This window comes from Spea bombifrons, chromosome 5 (genome assembly GCF_027358695.1).
Source record: "Spea bombifrons isolate aSpeBom1 chromosome 5, aSpeBom1.2.pri, whole genome shotgun sequence".
Classification (NCBI taxonomy): domain Eukaryota; kingdom Metazoa; phylum Chordata; class Amphibia; order Anura; family Pelobatidae; genus Spea; species Spea bombifrons.
In genome coordinates this window covers 77,046,124-77,065,495 of record NC_071091.1, presented here as the reverse complement: position 1 = coordinate 77,065,495, position 19,372 = coordinate 77,046,124, and the positions used below count along the sequence as shown (strand labels likewise).

At 37.4% G+C, this 19,372-nt stretch overlaps 1 protein-coding gene across 1 annotated transcript in view; it reads right to left on the bottom strand.

Moving 5' to 3' along the window:
- Positions 1–5,305: 5,305 nt before the first annotated feature.
- The window catches only part of LOC128497711 (laminin subunit alpha-1-like), a 46,900-nt gene continuing 32,833 nt past the window's right edge, over positions 5,306–19,372 (bottom strand). Inside the window, exons 33-48 of the mRNA XM_053467871.1 lie at positions 18,860–18,984; positions 16,901–17,051; positions 16,430–16,574; positions 16,124–16,265; positions 15,663–15,777; positions 15,112–15,282; positions 14,310–14,461; positions 13,815–14,003; positions 13,276–13,456; positions 12,569–12,684; positions 11,407–11,596; positions 10,603–10,761; positions 10,172–10,325; positions 9,443–9,576; positions 6,539–6,761; positions 5,306–5,466 (exon numbers count right to left, since the gene is read on the bottom strand). Coding sequence (XP_053323846.1) covers positions 5,306–5,466; positions 6,539–6,761; positions 9,443–9,576; positions 10,172–10,325; positions 10,603–10,761; positions 11,407–11,596; positions 12,569–12,684; positions 13,276–13,456; positions 13,815–14,003; positions 14,310–14,461; positions 15,112–15,282; positions 15,663–15,777; positions 16,124–16,265; positions 16,430–16,574; positions 16,901–17,051; positions 18,860–18,984 — 2,508 coding nt within the window. The remainder of the gene's footprint in view (positions 5,467–6,538; positions 6,762–9,442; positions 9,577–10,171; positions 10,326–10,602; positions 10,762–11,406; positions 11,597–12,568; positions 12,685–13,275; positions 13,457–13,814; positions 14,004–14,309; positions 14,462–15,111; positions 15,283–15,662; positions 15,778–16,123; positions 16,266–16,429; positions 16,575–16,900; positions 17,052–18,859; positions 18,985–19,372) is intronic.

The following is a 19,372-nucleotide window of genomic DNA, read 5'->3' as shown; positions in this document are numbered from 1 at the left end:
CCCCATAATCCTTTGATAGTAACAATATTTCTTTTCTAGTAACATTTTTATTATTAACGTTAAATGTTTTATGTGATATAAGTGCCTCACTTATGTATTTCACAGCCTGATGGTATCTCAATTTTGTACATTCTTATGTATAAACCACTATGTACAGTTATGTTTATATCATTTTGTACAGGCACCGATGTTTCAATTTGTATTGTAATGTATCATAATATTGTGCATGTATGTGTGTATGTGTAACCAGTCTTACATTATTTCAGTATTGTAGCGAGAGGTTAACCTGTATCACTAGTTCTTACGGCAGAATGTTCTAAGCATCTCAAATAATTTATTGAAAAAACAACCTTAACTTAAAAAAAGGACATTTCTGGTATATTGCTAGTTATATACTACATTAGATGCATATAGATGCAAACCTATTATACCAAACTAACGCAATCCAAGTTAACATTCCACCAGCCCATCTGGCTTTTTACAGATGAACCTAATGGCTTCTCCAGGTTACTAAAGAAAAGCAAATATTTGTGTCTATGTTTGCGACAAAAGATTCATATTATCAAAATATATTGTCCGATCACACATTTTTAGCTCAACCACGACCCTGGCCACGTATCAGTGTTTGCTATGCTTCTCCTTGTTAAAAGCTGCGTCAGTGTTAGTAGCCATGATTAAAACCCACCAAAACATGAAATAGAATAAAGTCAACATACTTGGCATAAAAGAACAATCCGTGAATAAATTACTCTTTTGTTTCTGTCGATTTGTGTTGCAATTTGTACATTTTATACGGTGTGGTGGTCCTGTTTTTTTTATAATGATATTCTGGCTATTCAGCGTGGTTATCATCTATAAATGTGTTATCTGGGGGTGTTTGAAAGAAAACTGTTACGTCCCAGAAACTGCCACGCAAACTATATATTTAGATCTTCTATAACATAAGCTGGTTGGGACCTAATGAGTATCCGTATATCTATGATGATGGTATATTTTCTCTTTCGGTGAAATAGAATTTGAGCCCCTATTTAAAAAAATGTGTTAGACCATATATACAGCCTATACTATCCCTTTAAAACATTGGATATCATGCACATTTCACTACGATAGAAGGAATTCACTTTATGAAAGAAGAGTATATGTCGCTGTCCTTGAATGACATGAAGCAGGAAAAATGACCTGGGTATCTTCCTAAAATAAGTGTCTCTGTTTATTTCTATTTTGGGATGTAGACATTCTTAAAGGTTCCAACAACTTAGCTCAAAACAGCTGATGTTCCATTTGTTAAAGGATTATGTTCCTTTAGAGATGAGACCGAGGCAACGATTCTTAAAGAACTTTCCAACGATGTCTGGAATGCGACATCATTTTTATGGCTTTCTATGAAAGTAACACCCCTGAGGTCTGGAATATTTTTATATGTTCAGGTGATTGAACATAAAATAAATGCCATAAGGTTTGTCAATACACAAGTTATTACTTCTTTCTTACCATTCACCATTTTTTTCTCCCCGCTTAACCCTTTTATTCCCTTTTCTCCCCGATCATAACCCCCTCTCTCTGGAGCCAACTGTTGACATAAGAATTAACTTGATTGATCTTTAGTTTTTTTTCACTGCCAGTGATGAATGAACTCATTGCATGTGTTAGGTATTGTGTATAATCAATGACTTTCTACGGAAACAAGGAAGGGTAGGAGTTGGTGCATTTTTATAACTTACTGTTGTCACATAATGTTTGTCTTCTGTGTTAAAATAAATTTCCAATATATGAGTTTCCATGTGGGTTATGTACTAACAATAACATTCTGCCATGTTGGTACGCGTCGCTGTGGTTTTATTGCTTCTAAGTTCTATGAAGTACCAGTACCCAGGAAACATTCTGAGCCCATAAGGGAAACAACAGTAGAGAAAATGGATTTGGATCAACAACATGAAACAAAACATGCAACAAACATTTATTTAGCCTGTGGCTTCAACGTTATCAAGTTAGTACCAAGGAAAAGTCATTTAGAAAACAGTAGTACATACTTCTGGTAAGGTTAAGTGTCCTGAAGCTACCATGTATAGTCCACGTCCATGTATAGACCACGCAGACATTCTGTTACTGAATTCCCTTTTATTAAGGCTCACATCAGACGTGTAACACAGTTGCTGCCTTAAGGACTAAAGGATTTTTTGCACTTTAGCTACCTGGTTTTCAAACATAATCCTCTCTCATTTAATTTAACTACTCAAGTAGTATATCATTTGATCAGAGAAGGCTTTCAATTGTTTGGGAGTCTCATTTGGGTGAAAATGCAGTGCAGTCTCATTGATTTAGTTATTTGGTAAGCAATATAGCCATGAAAAATTAGATAGGACTTGTCAAACTTGGGGTAAGCAATATATGGCCGTATAGCCATGTAAAATGTACAGATATCCACACAAGATGGGGTTCCATTTTATTTTATGTAAGACATAGACTGGGCTGTTCCTCTAATATTCACTAATCCTCTAATGTACTCTAATGTCTCTGTATACTAACTAAATCGATGCATCTGTTGTGACAATTTCAGTTACACAGGTTGTAAATGTGTTTGTGAGGGCTAAGGACTAAGCTCTGTACCCCTGCCAAGCCATCATCTGGTGGTCTAGATGGCAGATGGCTATTACTCTTGTTATTATATATTCTGGCATGCATGTTGTTTTACATTCATGCTTCTGCTTCAGCCACAGAAGTTGTTATGACCACCTGGTCACCACAGCCCAAGAGCCACCTTGTGGTGCTCAGCTTCGGAGCATTGCAAGGTGGTCATATTGATTTTACAGCTCCCTGGGCTGGTCAAAGGAGATCAGAGGATCTTCTCAACTGCTCCTCAGCACCCTTAGCATAAGAGAATTATTATGTAAATATAAATCAAATCAATATTCGGTGTAACCTCCCCTGCCTTCAAAACATCATCAATTCTTCCAAAAATCTTGAAGAACTAACCCCTCTTCAGGCACAGACTTCGGCAGATTCAGGCAGCCTCCGTTGCTTCTCTCTCTATATATGTAATCCAAAACAGACTTGTTGATGTCGCAATGAGGGCTCTTGGGGGGGCATGCCATCACTTCCAGGACTCCTTTCTTCTTCTTTACACTGAAGATAGTCATTCAGCATATGTCTTGGCTGTATGTTTGGGGTCATTGTTATGCTGCACAATGAATTTGGGGCCTCCCTGATGGTATTGCATGGTTGATTCATGTCTGCCTGCACTTTTCAGCATTGAGGAGACCATTAATTCTGACCAAATCACCAATTTCACTTCAGAAGTGCAGCCACAAAGCTGCAAGGAACTTCCACCATGCGTCGCTGTAGCCTACAAACACGCATACTTGTACCTCTCTCCAGCCCTTTGGTGAACAAACTGCCTCCTGCTACAGTTTTTCAGTCGCTTGGCGGCACTACTGAACATCTTCCCATTACAAAGGGAAGAAAGCATGTGTCTTTCAGCTGTAGCTCTACAAAAACCGACATATAATTCTCCATGACTACATCCGGGTTGGGACAAACACATACCAACCTTGCAAAGTCTGACCCTGATTTTTGTTGCTAATTTTCAAAATTAAACATACTGGAAATTGCCTTTATTTTAAAATGAAAGGAAAATCACCAATCGGAGGGTACTAAATTGATATATCCATGCTACCGTAAACACCAGTGTCGCCGGCCACAGGTTCTGTATCATTCAGATTACCTGAAAATTGCAACAATGCACAGTATGCACTTACAACCAAAGGTTTTATTGCTGTATAACGCCATTAAAATTGGCTCAAGGCAGTAAGAGCAAAATGCTAGTAAAATTGCATGACACTGGTTATAAATCAATTATACAGTGTGTGTATATATATATATATATATATATATATATATAGGGGGCATGTGTGTATAAAGTGCTCCTGTAAAAAGGGCTCATGTGTCAGTATATAGTTGTAGCATTCCTCTGTATAAGGGCACATGTGCCTGTATATAGAATTATAGGAGGTATGGAGCAGAGGTAATGATCGGATATAAGGCAGCGTAGTTACTATGTGGGAGAGGTAGGCATCATTCCGATACAGAGGAGCGGGTGTTTGAATAAGGAGAGGGGTAAGGTTCCAGTACGGGGCAGGAGAGAGATAAGGATTGGTGGATTGGTAAGGGTTGCAGAGCTCAGGTATGGGGCAGAAGAGGGGGTAGTAAAGCCCCGATACAAGGCAGGGGGTGGTAATGCTCCAGTACAGTGATGGGGAAGTCTGATGCGGGGCAATGCTCTTATTCTGTGGGCTGAGGTATAGCACAGCTCGCTGTTTCTATATAGCACAGTCAGTATAATGCCCCCACACAATGGCTGGGCTAAGGCCGCTTCTCACTGGCTGTGACCCATGATATAATCTGAAAATTAGTAAATTAAACTAAAAAATAACATTGTCCAATGGGACACCATTGTTGCAGTTCTCAAAAATATGTATTAAGAATATCTATTAATATGGAATCTGCAATACTTTTTAGTGTTATAGCTGCAAAACTTGGATATTAAGTATTTATGTTTTGGAATTCATTGTAAATCGGATGCACAGTCTAAGTTAGTTATGAATAAATAGCAGATACAGCTTTGTTGTTTATGCAGAGAGGGTAATAAAAATCAAAGCTATCAGTCATTATTTTTAAAGAAGTCATGCGTATTTTATTGTAAATCATTTTGAGAAATGTTTGCATTTTAACAGCTCTTAAAACAATTAGCACTGAGCAAAAACAAAATACTGTCAGATTCTCAGCAGCAAACGTATAAAGACAAAAATATTTCAATTTACTGCTATCCTACTGGAGGTATTTGTTGTATTTTTCCTCAAAAAAAAATTAAATTGCTAAAACTTTAAGAAAAAGTTCCTGAGTTGGAAATATGAATTAAAAAGTTTTGGAGCACCATTGAGAAAATGGGGTAACAGTTAATAAAAAAGATATATTTTCACATTAGATCAAAACTGCCACCCAAGGTCCTATGGCAAGGAGACAGGCCCCAAATGCTTTATCGTGTTCTTAGAAGACCTGGGAAATTCAGGGGTTTTGTGTACTGAATAACAGATTAAATAGGCTCTGTGTCCCTGTATCACCCAATACGTGTTTATATTTCAGATGGTGTCGTTGGCAGCACTTTGTGAGCTAATATTACTTCATGCTGTTACTTAAAGAGCTGGTTCCAAACCTACTTTGAGAATAACAGCATGGAAGTATAGACCTCCTCTACTTGATAACATCTTGTTCGATGAATGTATATGTAGGAGATATGTCTCTGTCCTGTTTATTGTTCTGTTCCAGGACAGGAATGAGGAAAGACTCCGCGCATTTCAAAGGCTTTGCTGAAATCACTGGCTTCGGTCTGCGTGCCCTTCACCAGTTTCATGTTGCGTATGCATCCGTGGAATGAGGTCTGGCTGGTCAAGCAGTTTTGCTTCACATCAGCTACATACGAGGGGAAAAAAACAAAGAAAAAGAGTGTCAATGTTTGTTTTCATTCCATTCTGTGCACCTTTGGGGACAGTTGTGGGGAAGCTGACATAGTTGTCAAAGGTGTTCCTTTGACAACTATGTCAGCTTTTGTGTACATATATTTCACTGTATATTATCTGTAACAAAAAAAACTGATAAATCAGGAGGGCCATGCTCACAATTAATTTTTATAATTTTGTATTTATTTATATATTATATATAATATGTTTTCCAATTTATCAAACAAATCATAAATTAAAAGTAGGTCCTTTCGAATATGGCTTTGGCTGTGATATGGATATTCATCAATGTATCAATGTAATAGCAGATTTAATAGCTTTCTGTAAGCAGTAAAAGGGATAGAACAAGGAGCCGGATACAGTGAAGCACAGCATTCACTTTAACAAAGTGCCGGCACACAGAATTTCATGGTGAATGTTTTCCCTTAATAACTTGATATAACTTTAAAATGAGGACTGGAAGAGTTAAAACAAATGGAGCTTGCAATTATTACATTAACCTGTGATCCTGGAAGTTGTTTATACATCTTACTTACATTCCTACTATTAGTGACTCAAACTTCCTTCCCCATGGCTTTATGTTTTCACAGCGCCTCGCCTTATTTAATTAAGTAGACACAACACTGGTGACGTGATGGAGCCAACACTATTTTACATTGCATTTTAAATGTTTGGAGACATATCGTTTTATATTTAGCTTACAAACGGAGATCATTTTGAGGTATCGTGCGCCTGTATATGTAAATATATGTATAAGGATGTTGGCTTTGATAACAAAGTAATAAATAAAATACATTCTAGTTGTGTCGGCTGTGGCAAAAGCGGGCTTTAAGTAATGATATACAAATACGAAAGTTTAAAGGTGTAAAAACTGAGGTCTCAATTGACCTTACCGAGAAGGTGTTAGATAAGTCTAAGATAAGCTATCCTAAATCTAAGACAAGACCACAGACACATTAGTCAATGAGTCAGGGGATACTCTAACCAGAAATAATTCTTTGAAGTTTACATTAAATTGCTCTTACCCGGATAGCCTCCAACATAAATCGGATTGTTAGTGTCTGCAGAGGTTGACTGGACATGTGGGCTCTCTGCATTCACAACATTTCCATCCACCGTAAGGACAATGCGATGTTTAATTTTACTGGCCTGAAGCTTATGCCACTTGCCATCACATAAAGAGCTGGGGCTCTCTGGCTTGTACACTGCTGTTATTCTGCCGGCACCATTATTAACATGGAACAAAACCTGTCAAAATAGAACGCAATGATTAAATCAGTTCTGGTCATATAGTTAATATTATCATTTCAAGATCATCCTTTTGATGGTACAGACCACTCTTCTCCTGATGCCTTGATGGTCTGCACTCTAGCAGAGACAAGAGGCACTGGGTCATCATAACCAGGCTCCCTTGGTCTCTGTGTAGACCTCCACTGAAGGAGGAGAAAAGAGATACTTGCCACTGAATTCACAGATCCTCCTACTCCACAATATAAATTATGTACATGAGTCTTTGGATCCCATTATAATGTCTCTGGTTTCGCTTTTGTGACACTACTCATCTGTTGCAGTTGTGTGTGCTCATGAAGTAGACAACAGGGCAGTGTGCTTAATCAGCCCATTAGAATACGTCATCACATACTTGTTGTTGTCCACTATTCATTCAACATAGGGCTAAACGTTATGTGTATGCAGATATACCATGGGTCTCTTGTGGAACTGAGATACCGTGTCAAGACAAGGTGTGAGTCTCTGGCTGGAATTAGGACAATATGGTATAAAGCCCAACGGACTGTCACCATCAAAATGTTTACATAACCTGACAGGAAGAGCATTGTCCCCAAGACTCCTGGCTTTGTTATTGTTATTTTTAGGTGACAATATTTAGCAACATTTCCAACCCCAACATCCATGACTCTGGCAAAGAGCAGTGGCTGTAGGTGGTTTCAATAGGGCTGAAACAACTAATCGATAAAATCAATAATAATCGATTATGAAAATCGTTGGCAACGAATTTCATCATCGATTAATCAAATCGATTTTTATCTCCTTATAATAATCCGATCTCAAACAGAGATCGGATTATAACACCGGAATCCAGATCCCCCGCAACGCTGCAGGAGACCTGGATTCCCCTCACTGTCGGCCGGTCTCTCACTTCCGTCTCTCTCCCCCCTCCCATACACCCCTCTGACTCCTCCCCCTCCCATACGTCACTCTGCCTCTCTCCCAGCTCCGTTACTGACAGTAACGGAGGCTGTCTGTGCGATGCAGACCCCCACCAGCTGACAGAGAGGATGATTCTCTGTCAGCCTGTGAGTGTCTGCATCGCACAGACAGCCTCCGTTACTGCACTTCACTTACACTGTGGCTTCTATGAAGCTGCAGTGAAAGTCCTTGTCTAGTGAAGATCCGTTGCTGACAGGAGGCAGAGTGGAGTATGGGAGGGGGAGGAGGCAGAATGGAGTATGGGAGGGAGAGGAGGCAGAGTGGAGTATGGGAGGGGGAGGAGGCAGAGTGGAGTATAGGAGGGGGAGGAGCCAGAGTGGAGTATGGGAGGGGGAGGGGCCAGAGTGGTGTATGGGAGGGGGGAGGAGGCAGAGTGAAGTATGGGAGGGGGGAGGAGGCAAAGTGGTGTATGGGAGGGGGAGGAGGCAAAGTGATGTATGGGAGGGGGAGGAGGCAGAGTGGTGTATGGGAGGGGGAGGAGCCAGAGTGGTGTACAGGAGGGGGAAGAGCCAGAGTGGTGTATGGGAGGGAGAGGAGCCAGAGTGGTGTATGGGAGGGGGAGGAGCCAAAGTTGTGTATGGGTGAGTTATAGTGGTGTATGGGGGGTATTATGAATTTCAGGGCATATAGGGGATATAAGGCATATCGATATTAGCATATCAGGGGGTCATAAAACATCTGGTAAAAGGTATATCGGGGGCTCAGTTGCATATCACTGGCATATAAGGAGTATAAGGCATATCAGGGGCACAGTGGCATATCAGGGGGCACAGTGGAATCTGGCATATAAGAGGCATTTATGGGGGCAGAGTGGCAAGCTGGGGGTCTGATGTGCATAACCGGGGGCAGTTTGGTAAATAAAAAAAATTTAAACAAGGCTTTTTTTCTCATAGTTATTATTAAATATGAAAAATAGTTAACATATGAATTAATATTTACTAATAACTTTGTATTAAAACCTAGTTTGAGAAACACCGTTCTTGTAGCTTTTATTATTATGTCAGTAAAATAAGAAGGTGAATAGAGAGAGGCCATTGCAATAAAGAGATGAAAGTGTAAATTGTACGTTTTTTATTACATTATTTTAAATTTAAAAAATTGCATTTTTTTATCCGATTAATCGAAAAAAATAATCGGCCAACTAATCGATTATTAAAATAATCGTTAGTTGCAGCCCTAGGTTTCAATAAATTAATTTACTTATGCTAAAGTATGTGACAGTTCCCCCTTAAAGTATCACACTAGATGGATCTATTGGAGACACCATGGATGATGCCTTTTAGGGGCAAGGAAGAAATGGTCTGAGAAAAAAGTAAACCCATTTGTAAGATGAGGTAAACATCCTCCTCTCGGAGGGTGGATCTGTGTGCATTACACACTTGCATCCATCAGCAAAATCACAGGCAGAATGTATTTCCTACAAAGCATTAAAAAATGTAGAAATGAGCTGGAAGATGTCAAGGATGTGCTACGTCCTTGGCAGGAAACATTTGAGAATCAACAAACTCATCTCATTTGTCTATGTTTTACAAAAACTGTTTAGCGTTTAATTAAAATGAAACACATTATAGGACATTTCAAGGTTTATAACCTCAGTGTTTTCTTATGCATATTTGATTCCTAGAATTCTGTCACTATACAGTTATAATTACATTTCTGATGTCAAAAGCATACACAAAGGACAGCCAAAAGATGCTTACCTTGCCATGTATGATTTCCAGGCCAATGGCATCAACTTTTGCGCTGCTAATTCCAAGAAGAACACCGTTCATCTGCGTAGTGCGGAACTCGAGAGACACGTTTACGTCTGAGCGGACTTTGTACCCCTCTTTAACTACAAACCAAAGATTTATAACGTGTATATTAATTATATACTTGTAGGTTCCTCAGCAAGCAATACTTTTATTGAATTTTTAAAACAAAAGAACTCTACATTTATTGTAATGCTTACTGTAACAGATCATTGTAAAGAATCAGATATTTTCTAAGAGAAAGGATGCATCATATGTGATGACCATACCTGATATGTTAATTCTTTAATAGACCATAGTGCAGATTTTATGTAGTGACACACCAGATGTGTTCACCAAATGACTAATACCAGTCCTTGTGGAAACCTTGACCTGTCATTATTTAAACATATATCTAATTAAGTCACCTGCATTCAAGCAGGGATATCAATCAAAACATACTGGTAGTAAAAGCACCAATTGGGAGTCTAATTTGGTTTATTGGAAATTATGTTAATATCAGCTTTATTATAGTATTAAAGTTATAGAGTTTGATCTAGAAACAGTAAGTGTTCACAATAATTATTATTTCTTAAAACCATGATTTAACCATAATTAAACCCGATAGGAACATACAAACCTATTAAGTGTGAAAAGGTGCTTAGTATGCACAGTAAGTGCTATTCAAGTCATATTTACCAAGGGCAGCAAATCCAGTTCCATCAAAGTAAGTTCCCTCTTGGACGGATGCGTAGCACTTATTTACTGCGTGTATGGAGATAGCGCTCTCCTTATCCAGTTGTTTGTTATTAATGGCAACTTTGCCAATGCATGCTGGGACACTGTGTGTGATCTAAATGAAAGAGAGAATGACGGCTAATTAGTACATTGCCACCTCTTGTTAGCAGCCATTTGGCCACAACTGTTTTCATTCCGAGACAAAACAAGCAACCAAGTGCACAGAAATAGAATTTGAGGGAATTTGGCTTATCTGCCTGTCCATCTTTTTCTACCTACAGTCAGTCCTCAAACTGTACTTGGCCATCAATAGCCTGATAGCATGTGCAATATAATATATATAATATATTTTTGTCTCCAAAGTTTTGTTTCAATACAAGCAGTTTACTTACATTCCCAATGCTCTTCGCTGTATAGTCTAGTGGAAGCCCACCAAGATAAAGCTTCCCTTCCACATCCAAAGTATTGCTGTCCCCTGGAGCACTAACTGATGCTGATTCCTGACCATCAATAGTAATCGTACCTTTTCTTTTATAATATTCTGTTATTACCTGAAAAAAACAGATGGCTGTGACATATAATAATAAAGACAGGATACCAGATTGAGCAAAAAATTATATTTCCTAAATACTCTAATATACGTTCATATTCTTGCTTCTTAATATGCATTTCATATTAATGAATGTATTATAACAGTGTTGTGTGACTTCATTAAAGGGCCACTTCAGTCTGTACACTTACAAATATCACCACCAGTGCATCGACGAGCACTAATTCATTTTTGTTTGTTGAAATGATGATTTTCAGTATTATCTTTGCTGTATGGTGTCGATGAAAGATAGGCATAGAGACGGATTCTAATAACGAAATGATTGGCCATTGTGCAATAGATTAAAAAGGTGAAATAAACTAATGATGAGGCAGAGGTTTTCTTCTTTTGTAGGATATAACCAAACCTGGGAACTCTTGGTAATTTCCCAGGGAGTAAATGTGATCAAACGCTGGTCTCCGGCCCGCATATTGAATGCACACGTGAGAAAGCAGAGCCTTACCTAGAGACTTACTTAAACAGAGTTTTACTATAAGTTCCCAGGCATGGTTATAACTCAAATACCAGCTAGTTGAGATTTTTGGGGGTTGATAATGATAATTGTTCACATCTTAAGTAACTGAAAATATAAGCAGCAGTCACTTACTGTGTGCCACTTTCCATCATTAATAACAGCCGTATGGAAAGCCTGAGTCCGTCCTTTTCCCATATCAAATAAGAAATAAAGTTTCCCTTCATGAAGTTGAAGTGCAGCATAATCCATCTGGTTCTGGTGAGCCATATAGTAAATAAGACCACTGGTGGCATATGTCCTGAGAGTTATCTGTACAGAGAGTCTGGGAAAAAGAATTTTATTTAATTTCATATTTCTTTTTCAGAAATGACTATAAATTACCAGTTTTCCACTAATCCATGAAGGAGTATATACTTGGAATTTTATCAATTATTTCCATTAATAAGCAAAACATATTAAATAATATAAAAGCAGATTTAAAAGTGTATTGTAATCAGTTTGATTTTAGAACATTTTGTAATTACTATGATGTATTATACATCAGGTAGTGACATGTAGGTCACCGGCAGGAACTATATCTCCCACGATGCTCACGCAGCATCCTTAAATGAAAAGTCTAGTTTCCAAAATAGTTTTATTATTTCATTTTGCATTGACTCCAATGTATTTTACTGAAAATTAGGGCATACAACCTTTAGTGATAGGAGTTAACATATCTATCTCATTTAAGGCCTCTACTGACAACTGGACGCATTAGAATGCAAACATCATCATACTCAGAAGCAGTCTGATTGTCACTGACAAGCATGGGAGTTCTACTGCACATGTGCAAGAAGCATACTGCAGTATGAACCTTGCTCTCAGTAAAGGTGCTGGAGGAGGAGTTAAATGAAAAATAAAAACTTGAATAACTAAAGAATGTTTGCACAGTTCTGCATGCAGTAAAATGATATGGAGTCCATGCAAGATGCATTTAACATGGAAATAGGGCTGGAGTGCTTAGTCAAAGAAAATAATCTCATTTATTCCTAGCTTAGTATCATGGTAGTTGTGGTTTCTCAACAAAAGGAACTGTACAAGCCGGATACCCCTACCAAATAGAGCAAAATCAATTGATTAAAAAACATGACAAAATAACAAATCCATCAGTTGACGTGAAACTGTAACCTGAGCATATCACCATAAAGGTTTGTCGACATCTCTTTGAAAGTTATTATAACATGTTTACTTGTCTTGGAAAGTACATATGTTCTTAAATATTATATATTTATAATCAGCTTTACAATGTACTTACTTTCTTCTGACAGCTGATTGGTCAAAAGGCAGTACAATGTGGCTTCCCTGAGTGAGGCCAAACTGGTGAGCATCTGGCACATGGTCCGGCTTCATCTCCAGTGCACACTGCAATGGCTGCAGGCAAAAATGTCACTTTTATAGATATATTGATTTGACAAATAAATATAATATTAACTACATTTTCAAACACTTAAAATGCCTTAGCTTTTTAAAGGACAGGAGTTGTGAACTAACCAGTGGTGAGGATAAACTGGTAAAGGACCTAATATCTGTATGAAAAATAACGGTTTTATTAAAGCTACATTTTCTTAAAATAGATTTTACGGCATTGGTCCTAGAGGAGCAGCATACTCATGTAACAAGATGTAGACACACATGACCTTCTAGGGACCCCTGGAAACATTTTTACCCCACAACTTAGACTGCCATTTTTTATGGAACCTACGTATCAGCACCATGGTATAACACAAACCCTACTGTTCTTTCCGATGGGACACCGTCTACTAATAGATCAGTTGTTGCAGAGCTAGCTGACCCCTAGGAATTCTGGGCTTAGCTTCTGACCCTTTTTGCCACCCCCGAATGATAAACCACTGCCCCTGTTTGATTCAAAATTTACTGGAGTTGTTCATTCTTAATTTGCACGGAACTCATGGTTTTTAGAAAACCTTATTGAATGGGAATTTCTAGAATAGACTGTTTTACCTTAGTTACAAATGATTTCTGTATGGGGGTAGTTAATTTTCTCTCTGTGACAGGCTGAGCAGGCGTTGCAGTCGGCAGAACTTCCACTTCCAGCTGGGCAATGGATTTAGGCTTCTCTGACAGCATGCAGCTATCCATATGAACCCCCTCATATTTCAGGACATTGGTGAAATCCATCTGCCTTTATTGCAAAAGGGAAAATGTATTATTTTGTACAGTTTATTAGCAGTTTATTTTTTCCTTAAAAAGAGAATTAACACTTACATAAAACAGAGTACATAAACTAAACAAAAATAAAAGTTGAGATTATTTAAATATTTTATAAACTAAAATAAAAGTTGTTTAAATATTTTATAAGCTAAAATATATTTGTATAAATAAGTGTTGAGTTATTTTATTTAATTAAAAATATTGGTTAACATAAGCATTAAAACAGAACTCCCGCCATTGTTATTGCTGTTATCAGTTTAAAAATAAGTTATCTAAAGTTTTGTGCTTTTTTTGGATTAATGCATATTAGACAGTTTGATGAAACTTACTCCATATTTACAACCAGATTGCGTATACATCCGTAGAAAGACTGGCTTGTTTTGAGGGGGGCTGTACCCATTTTACCAGGGACGCCACCGACATAAAAATTGGAAGCATTTATAGAGATGGAATCGACAGATGGTCCGTTCATCTTCACCTCGGAAGGTTTTCCTTCATCCACTTGTACATTCACAAGTCTAAAAAAATAATGTCCAAATTGTCAATTCTGCCCACTTGACCCACTTGATAACTGAAGTCATAGAATGTATATTTTTCTCTAGCAAAGATTACAATATCTTAACATATTATAATTAACATATTAATTATAATAATTAACTTTATTTATGGAACTTTATTAAATTCCTAAAATTTTAAGAGGTTTCTATTATATCTTTCCCTTAAAATGTATCATTTGTCATATATGAAGAATATGAAACATTCCCTGATGCATCTTTCTACACTTTCTAGAGTTTATAATATAAACCTATATGTTTTGCAATTACCTCTTGTTCCGGATGACAATAATAGAGTGTTCTTGTCCATCACTAAAGGTTCCAGTAGGAGATTTGATGATGACCTTTCTTGTGCTGGCACCATCCACAGGGTTGATATGGAATTCAATATGTCCATTCACCAGCATTATAGCAAAGAATGGCTAAATGAAAATATATGGTTTTAAAATCTATATGTTAGTTCTGAGGGCTGAGATTCCCATCAAAGAGATACAAGCACATGGATAGTACTGATTTATATACATTCAAGGACCACATGAGGCCCTTGTCACGGAAGAATGTGCATGCAAATAAGGTTAACAATTATCACCTTTGCCTCTAATTGTTAACCTTATTTTGCATGCGCCTACCCAGAATCCCGTGTGGTTGTGGCAGCACCATGAGATTTCTGAGGGAAAAACAAGCCTCCTGGCTTGTCTGGTGTCTGTAGATGAGAGTTTAATAATACTTCTACTACCCCTTAAACCCTTAGGGGTTTCCATCACCTTTTACCCACCATAACTTATGTAATGGTTATATACATCATTATATACGGTCTAGTGCTAGTAACATTTTGATACACATGATATAAAAAGTACATTTACATTTATAGGACTCATCTTGCTTTTCAAGCAAACTACAGGTTAGCTGTTATAATAAAATATCTGCCCTTCTTTGGAGCTCTCTTTGTCCTGCAACAGGGACCAATCACCAAGCTCTGTAATTTTATAAAACTGTCATAAATCTGAATTATTTGTGTAAATATGTTTCATAAAATTATAATAATAATAATAATAATCATTTGATTACTCACCAAGAGAGCTTGCCTGTGACTGAGTTTTTCCGCTCCCTTGCCAAATCCAGCCACGATAATTCCAGATTCATTGAGTGTGGAGAACGATACCATTAGCTCTGATTCTGCTGCCAATGATACTGGCTGCATTTCCACGTAGCCATCTTTTAAAACGGTAATGCTACGAGTTGGCTACGGCAGGAGAAAAAGACACAAAAATACTTTAGTGGTTGGATTCAAAATCATTCACTCAGATTACAGTGGATTAAAAATTGTGGAGTCTCACAGATGCTATCAAATGAATAATAACATAAATAATAATATGCTTATTGGTTGATAGATATGCAACCGATAATCAGATTAAATGTACCTGATTGTAGATGCGGTAAGGTAAATGTATAAACTTCAGTTAATGCATCTATGATAACCTAAACTGTATTGAATTTAGTAAGTGAAGAAAAGCAGGAGTTTGTAGGAGAGCTGCGGTAAATAATATATGAGGTGACTTCTGAGACATTTCACTGATTATAATTGGCATTGCCTCATACAATTTGGATAGGAAGGTTTCTTACCTCCAGTTTACAGCCTTTTCTTACACCATAGGCATTTCTTACCAAGTCAAAATTTGAGCGGGAAATCTCCAAGTTCTTTATACAGCCCACATAGGACCTGCTGCTAAGCTGTTTTCTAAAATCAAGAAAGATTTGCAATTGATGTGATAAAAACATAATGAACATGTTTGAAAATGTTTTAGATAAAGGATACTTTCTTTATACTAAGTTTGAATAATCTTCGTTGGCTTGAAGTAAAAATTTTCATAAAAATTGTGTGGTTGAGTTCCATAAAACACACATCTCTTCTAAGGGGAGCCATCATTAAAACATTTAATTTAGCTTTACTGCAAGATTCATCCTTTGGAAGATCAGCCTGGGATCAAATCATTTCTTCTTGTTTTCAAACAGATGTTTTATTTACTAATGCAGTTTATGTTCGTCCAAAAATCTACAAAGAAAATTATAACTAGACGTAATACCTAACACTCCTGGATCTGGGAAGTCCACCAATATAAATAGGATCCTTATCTGACCGGTTAAGGTCTGAAGCAACGCCTGGAGCTTCTCCTTGCTTGGTTTCTCTCTGGGTTGAGTTGTAGGAATCCATCACAGCCAGTATACCTTTGTCACAAGAGAACACATCGGTCTTAAAACGAAACTTCAAATACTTCACTAGTTGAAATGATCTACAACAAGTTCTTAGAGGCCCAAAAACTTTTAAAAAAGTGTCAAGGATGGCCACGACAGACACTTGACTGGTTTGTGTGTGTGAGCTTCAGCCGTACCTTGCTTCCTGTTGCGCTGGAAGGCTACTTTATGCCATGCTCCATCATTATAGCGTCCATCTGTCATCAGTATCAGAGGTCCTGATCCCAATTCGACAGATACTCTCAGTTTACCGTCCACCATTTCCATAGATAAATAATCTCGCTGATAAAACAAGAACGAAGTTTGATCAACTTTGTTGAACCATACTGAGCAGCTAAACACTAGGATGTTAAACTTATTTCACCTATGTGTCTACCAGTTAAATAAATTAGTTTAAAAAAGCGAACCTTGACTTATTCTAAACATCATCTGGGTATTGCTTTAAGGCTTGGGTTCATCAACAAGTAAACAGCTGGACCAAAAGCCAAGCACCAAAAAGCAAGGGATTAGCAAAAAAACATGTGTTTTCATTTTTAAATGATTAACTTTTAGAACGTAGAAAACAATAGCTGGAAAGAAATGAAAATAACTAAAGGGCAAGGTCTTACTGTTCCATTGGAAGCAAGATACAAAAGAAGGCCATTTGGAGCGAATGTTCGGAAATGGATAACTATCTGAGATGAAGTGGAACGAAGCGTCTTCTCTACAATAGAATATCCACTGCCGTCAAAATGGAAAGCAGTTTCTTCTTCTCGTGGGCTACAAATACAAAAGGGAAAATTTCAGTCAAGCCATATCGTGGTGGACAAATGCTGGCACTACAAGTGCCATTGAGATAACTAGTATATGATTAAGAATAGCATTGCAGGTGGATATATCACAATTAGGCAAGTTTAATACCGGTATATGATTTAACAAGGGGTAACAACATTTACTCATCTCCATGATAAAATCAAGTGTAATTATTAGCAGGGCTCTACCGGGGAGTTGAATTGGGCCAGACACAGGCACTTTAAGGCCAGCAGCCCATAAGTGACGTATGTATGCAGATGCAGGCTACACTCTTACACTGTCTCATGGTGCAGCTGCACATTAAAAGGCCAGATCTGGCATGCAAGTGGCAGTTAAGGTAAGTGACTGGCGACAGCTGGCACCGGCCAGCTGTATACCTGTTGACTTACTATAGCTATACTCATTGCAAACGACTATGACAAGCATGGAGCGTGTCCACGGTTTATGCTTTTATAGGAGTAACTATGTAACTATCTGGCATTATGTAGAACTTATTAATGCAAACAACTACATAACTAACATTTGGAATACACTAAGAACTTAGATCCCTGCAGAAGTTTTACGCCTTATAACGCTCTTGCTGGTCAATATAAATTGTAATATTGCCACCTGCTGGTATGAACGTGTCATAACTACTCACTCACAAACAGTGGTGTTACGAAGGGATGAATCCTACATTCATATAATTGACATTTGTAATATTTAGGGGTGTCCCATCACCCATTAATTTGCAGGACATATATATATACATTTTACTTGTGGCTGAGTACTGCTACCTTGCAGTATGTACTCATAGAACAGTTCAATAACCGATTTCATGTATCTGATTTTCAATTGTGGGTAGCATGTGAAAATCTACATAATTCTACATTGTAACGCATGCTGGACGCCCATTTTAGGAAGATTATCCGTTATATACATATGTCATGGCTAATGGCAGATGTGTGATTCTACATTGGAATTGGTTATTGCTTCTCCAAGAACTGCACAAAGGGAAAAATCAGCACGTGTTTAAAAAAAATCTTTGAAAATAAATAAGAAGTGATTACTAATAGTTATTTAGGACTTAGCATTAAAATACATAGCTAGGAAAAATATTCCTTGTAAACTAAAACAATTTACACATTTGCATATTTTAACACATTCCTAAAGCGTACCCACTTTTTATGAGAAAGTAATAAAATATGTTTTAGCCATGCTCTGTAGGAAAAAATAAAAATAGAATCAATGTGTCCATTTTTAGTGATTAAAGCTGGTATCTGTGTTAGAGGCGAGTACAATTTTCCATAAAAAGATAAAACCAAAAAAAAAAAAAAAAAAAATCTATAAAATCACGCTCTCTGCTTCCTGCAGGAATTCCAGCATCATTTAAATTTCCAGACGTGTAAAAACAGGTAGAAAACACTTTTCTTATAATTTTCCATATATTTAAATGTTTTCTATTTTGGTGTGAAACTGTGCCTCTAACAGTAATGATGGGCTGAACATGAAAAGAAACAGAATATCCTCCTGCAGCCACTTTTGGTTTAATAATAGTATGTCTGGCTTCTATCTGAATACCCATTATAGGTTTAGATGTCAATTTTTGCATTTTACATATTTATTTTGTTGACAAAATATTAAATAAACCAAATATATTTTATTTTATTAATTAGGGGGGGGGCAGAAGAGCTTCTCTAAAGAAGATAAGTGAGCTTACAAAACATACATTAGTAAAAGGTAGCATGGCAACAATATAGAAATAGCATTAATACTTTTAGGAAGCTAAATAATACCTTCCATAGCATCCACCACATTTGCCCTCTCTCTCAACATAGTTCCATAAACCAATGGAGTGCCCATTAAGGAACGCCTCGCCCATGCAACCTTTAAAATCTGTGGTCTTGACTGCTGTTGATTTCTAGGAAAGAAAAATACACGGATAATTAGCCATGGGATTTGTTTATACACGTTTTAATGTTATTTTAAAAATATATTTTCCTAACTATATGGGAAAGCAGAACCTCTCCTGATGTCTTTAGGCAGCCTACAGGTCTGTATCTAAGTGTGACAACATCAGGCAAGCCCTACATACTACCTATGGAATAATGCATACATATTTTAGGTAGAGGACATCAAAGGTCTGTCAAATGCCTGTTGAACAAACATGTTTTTGGACTATGTTCTAGCACACTTCTTTTTGACTCTGCTCAGACATCTTGAATGCATCCTAGGTTACAATGTCACAAAGATACTGATTTTGGCTTAAGCCAGTGTCTACATGCCAAGCTATATCTACTGATATGCTT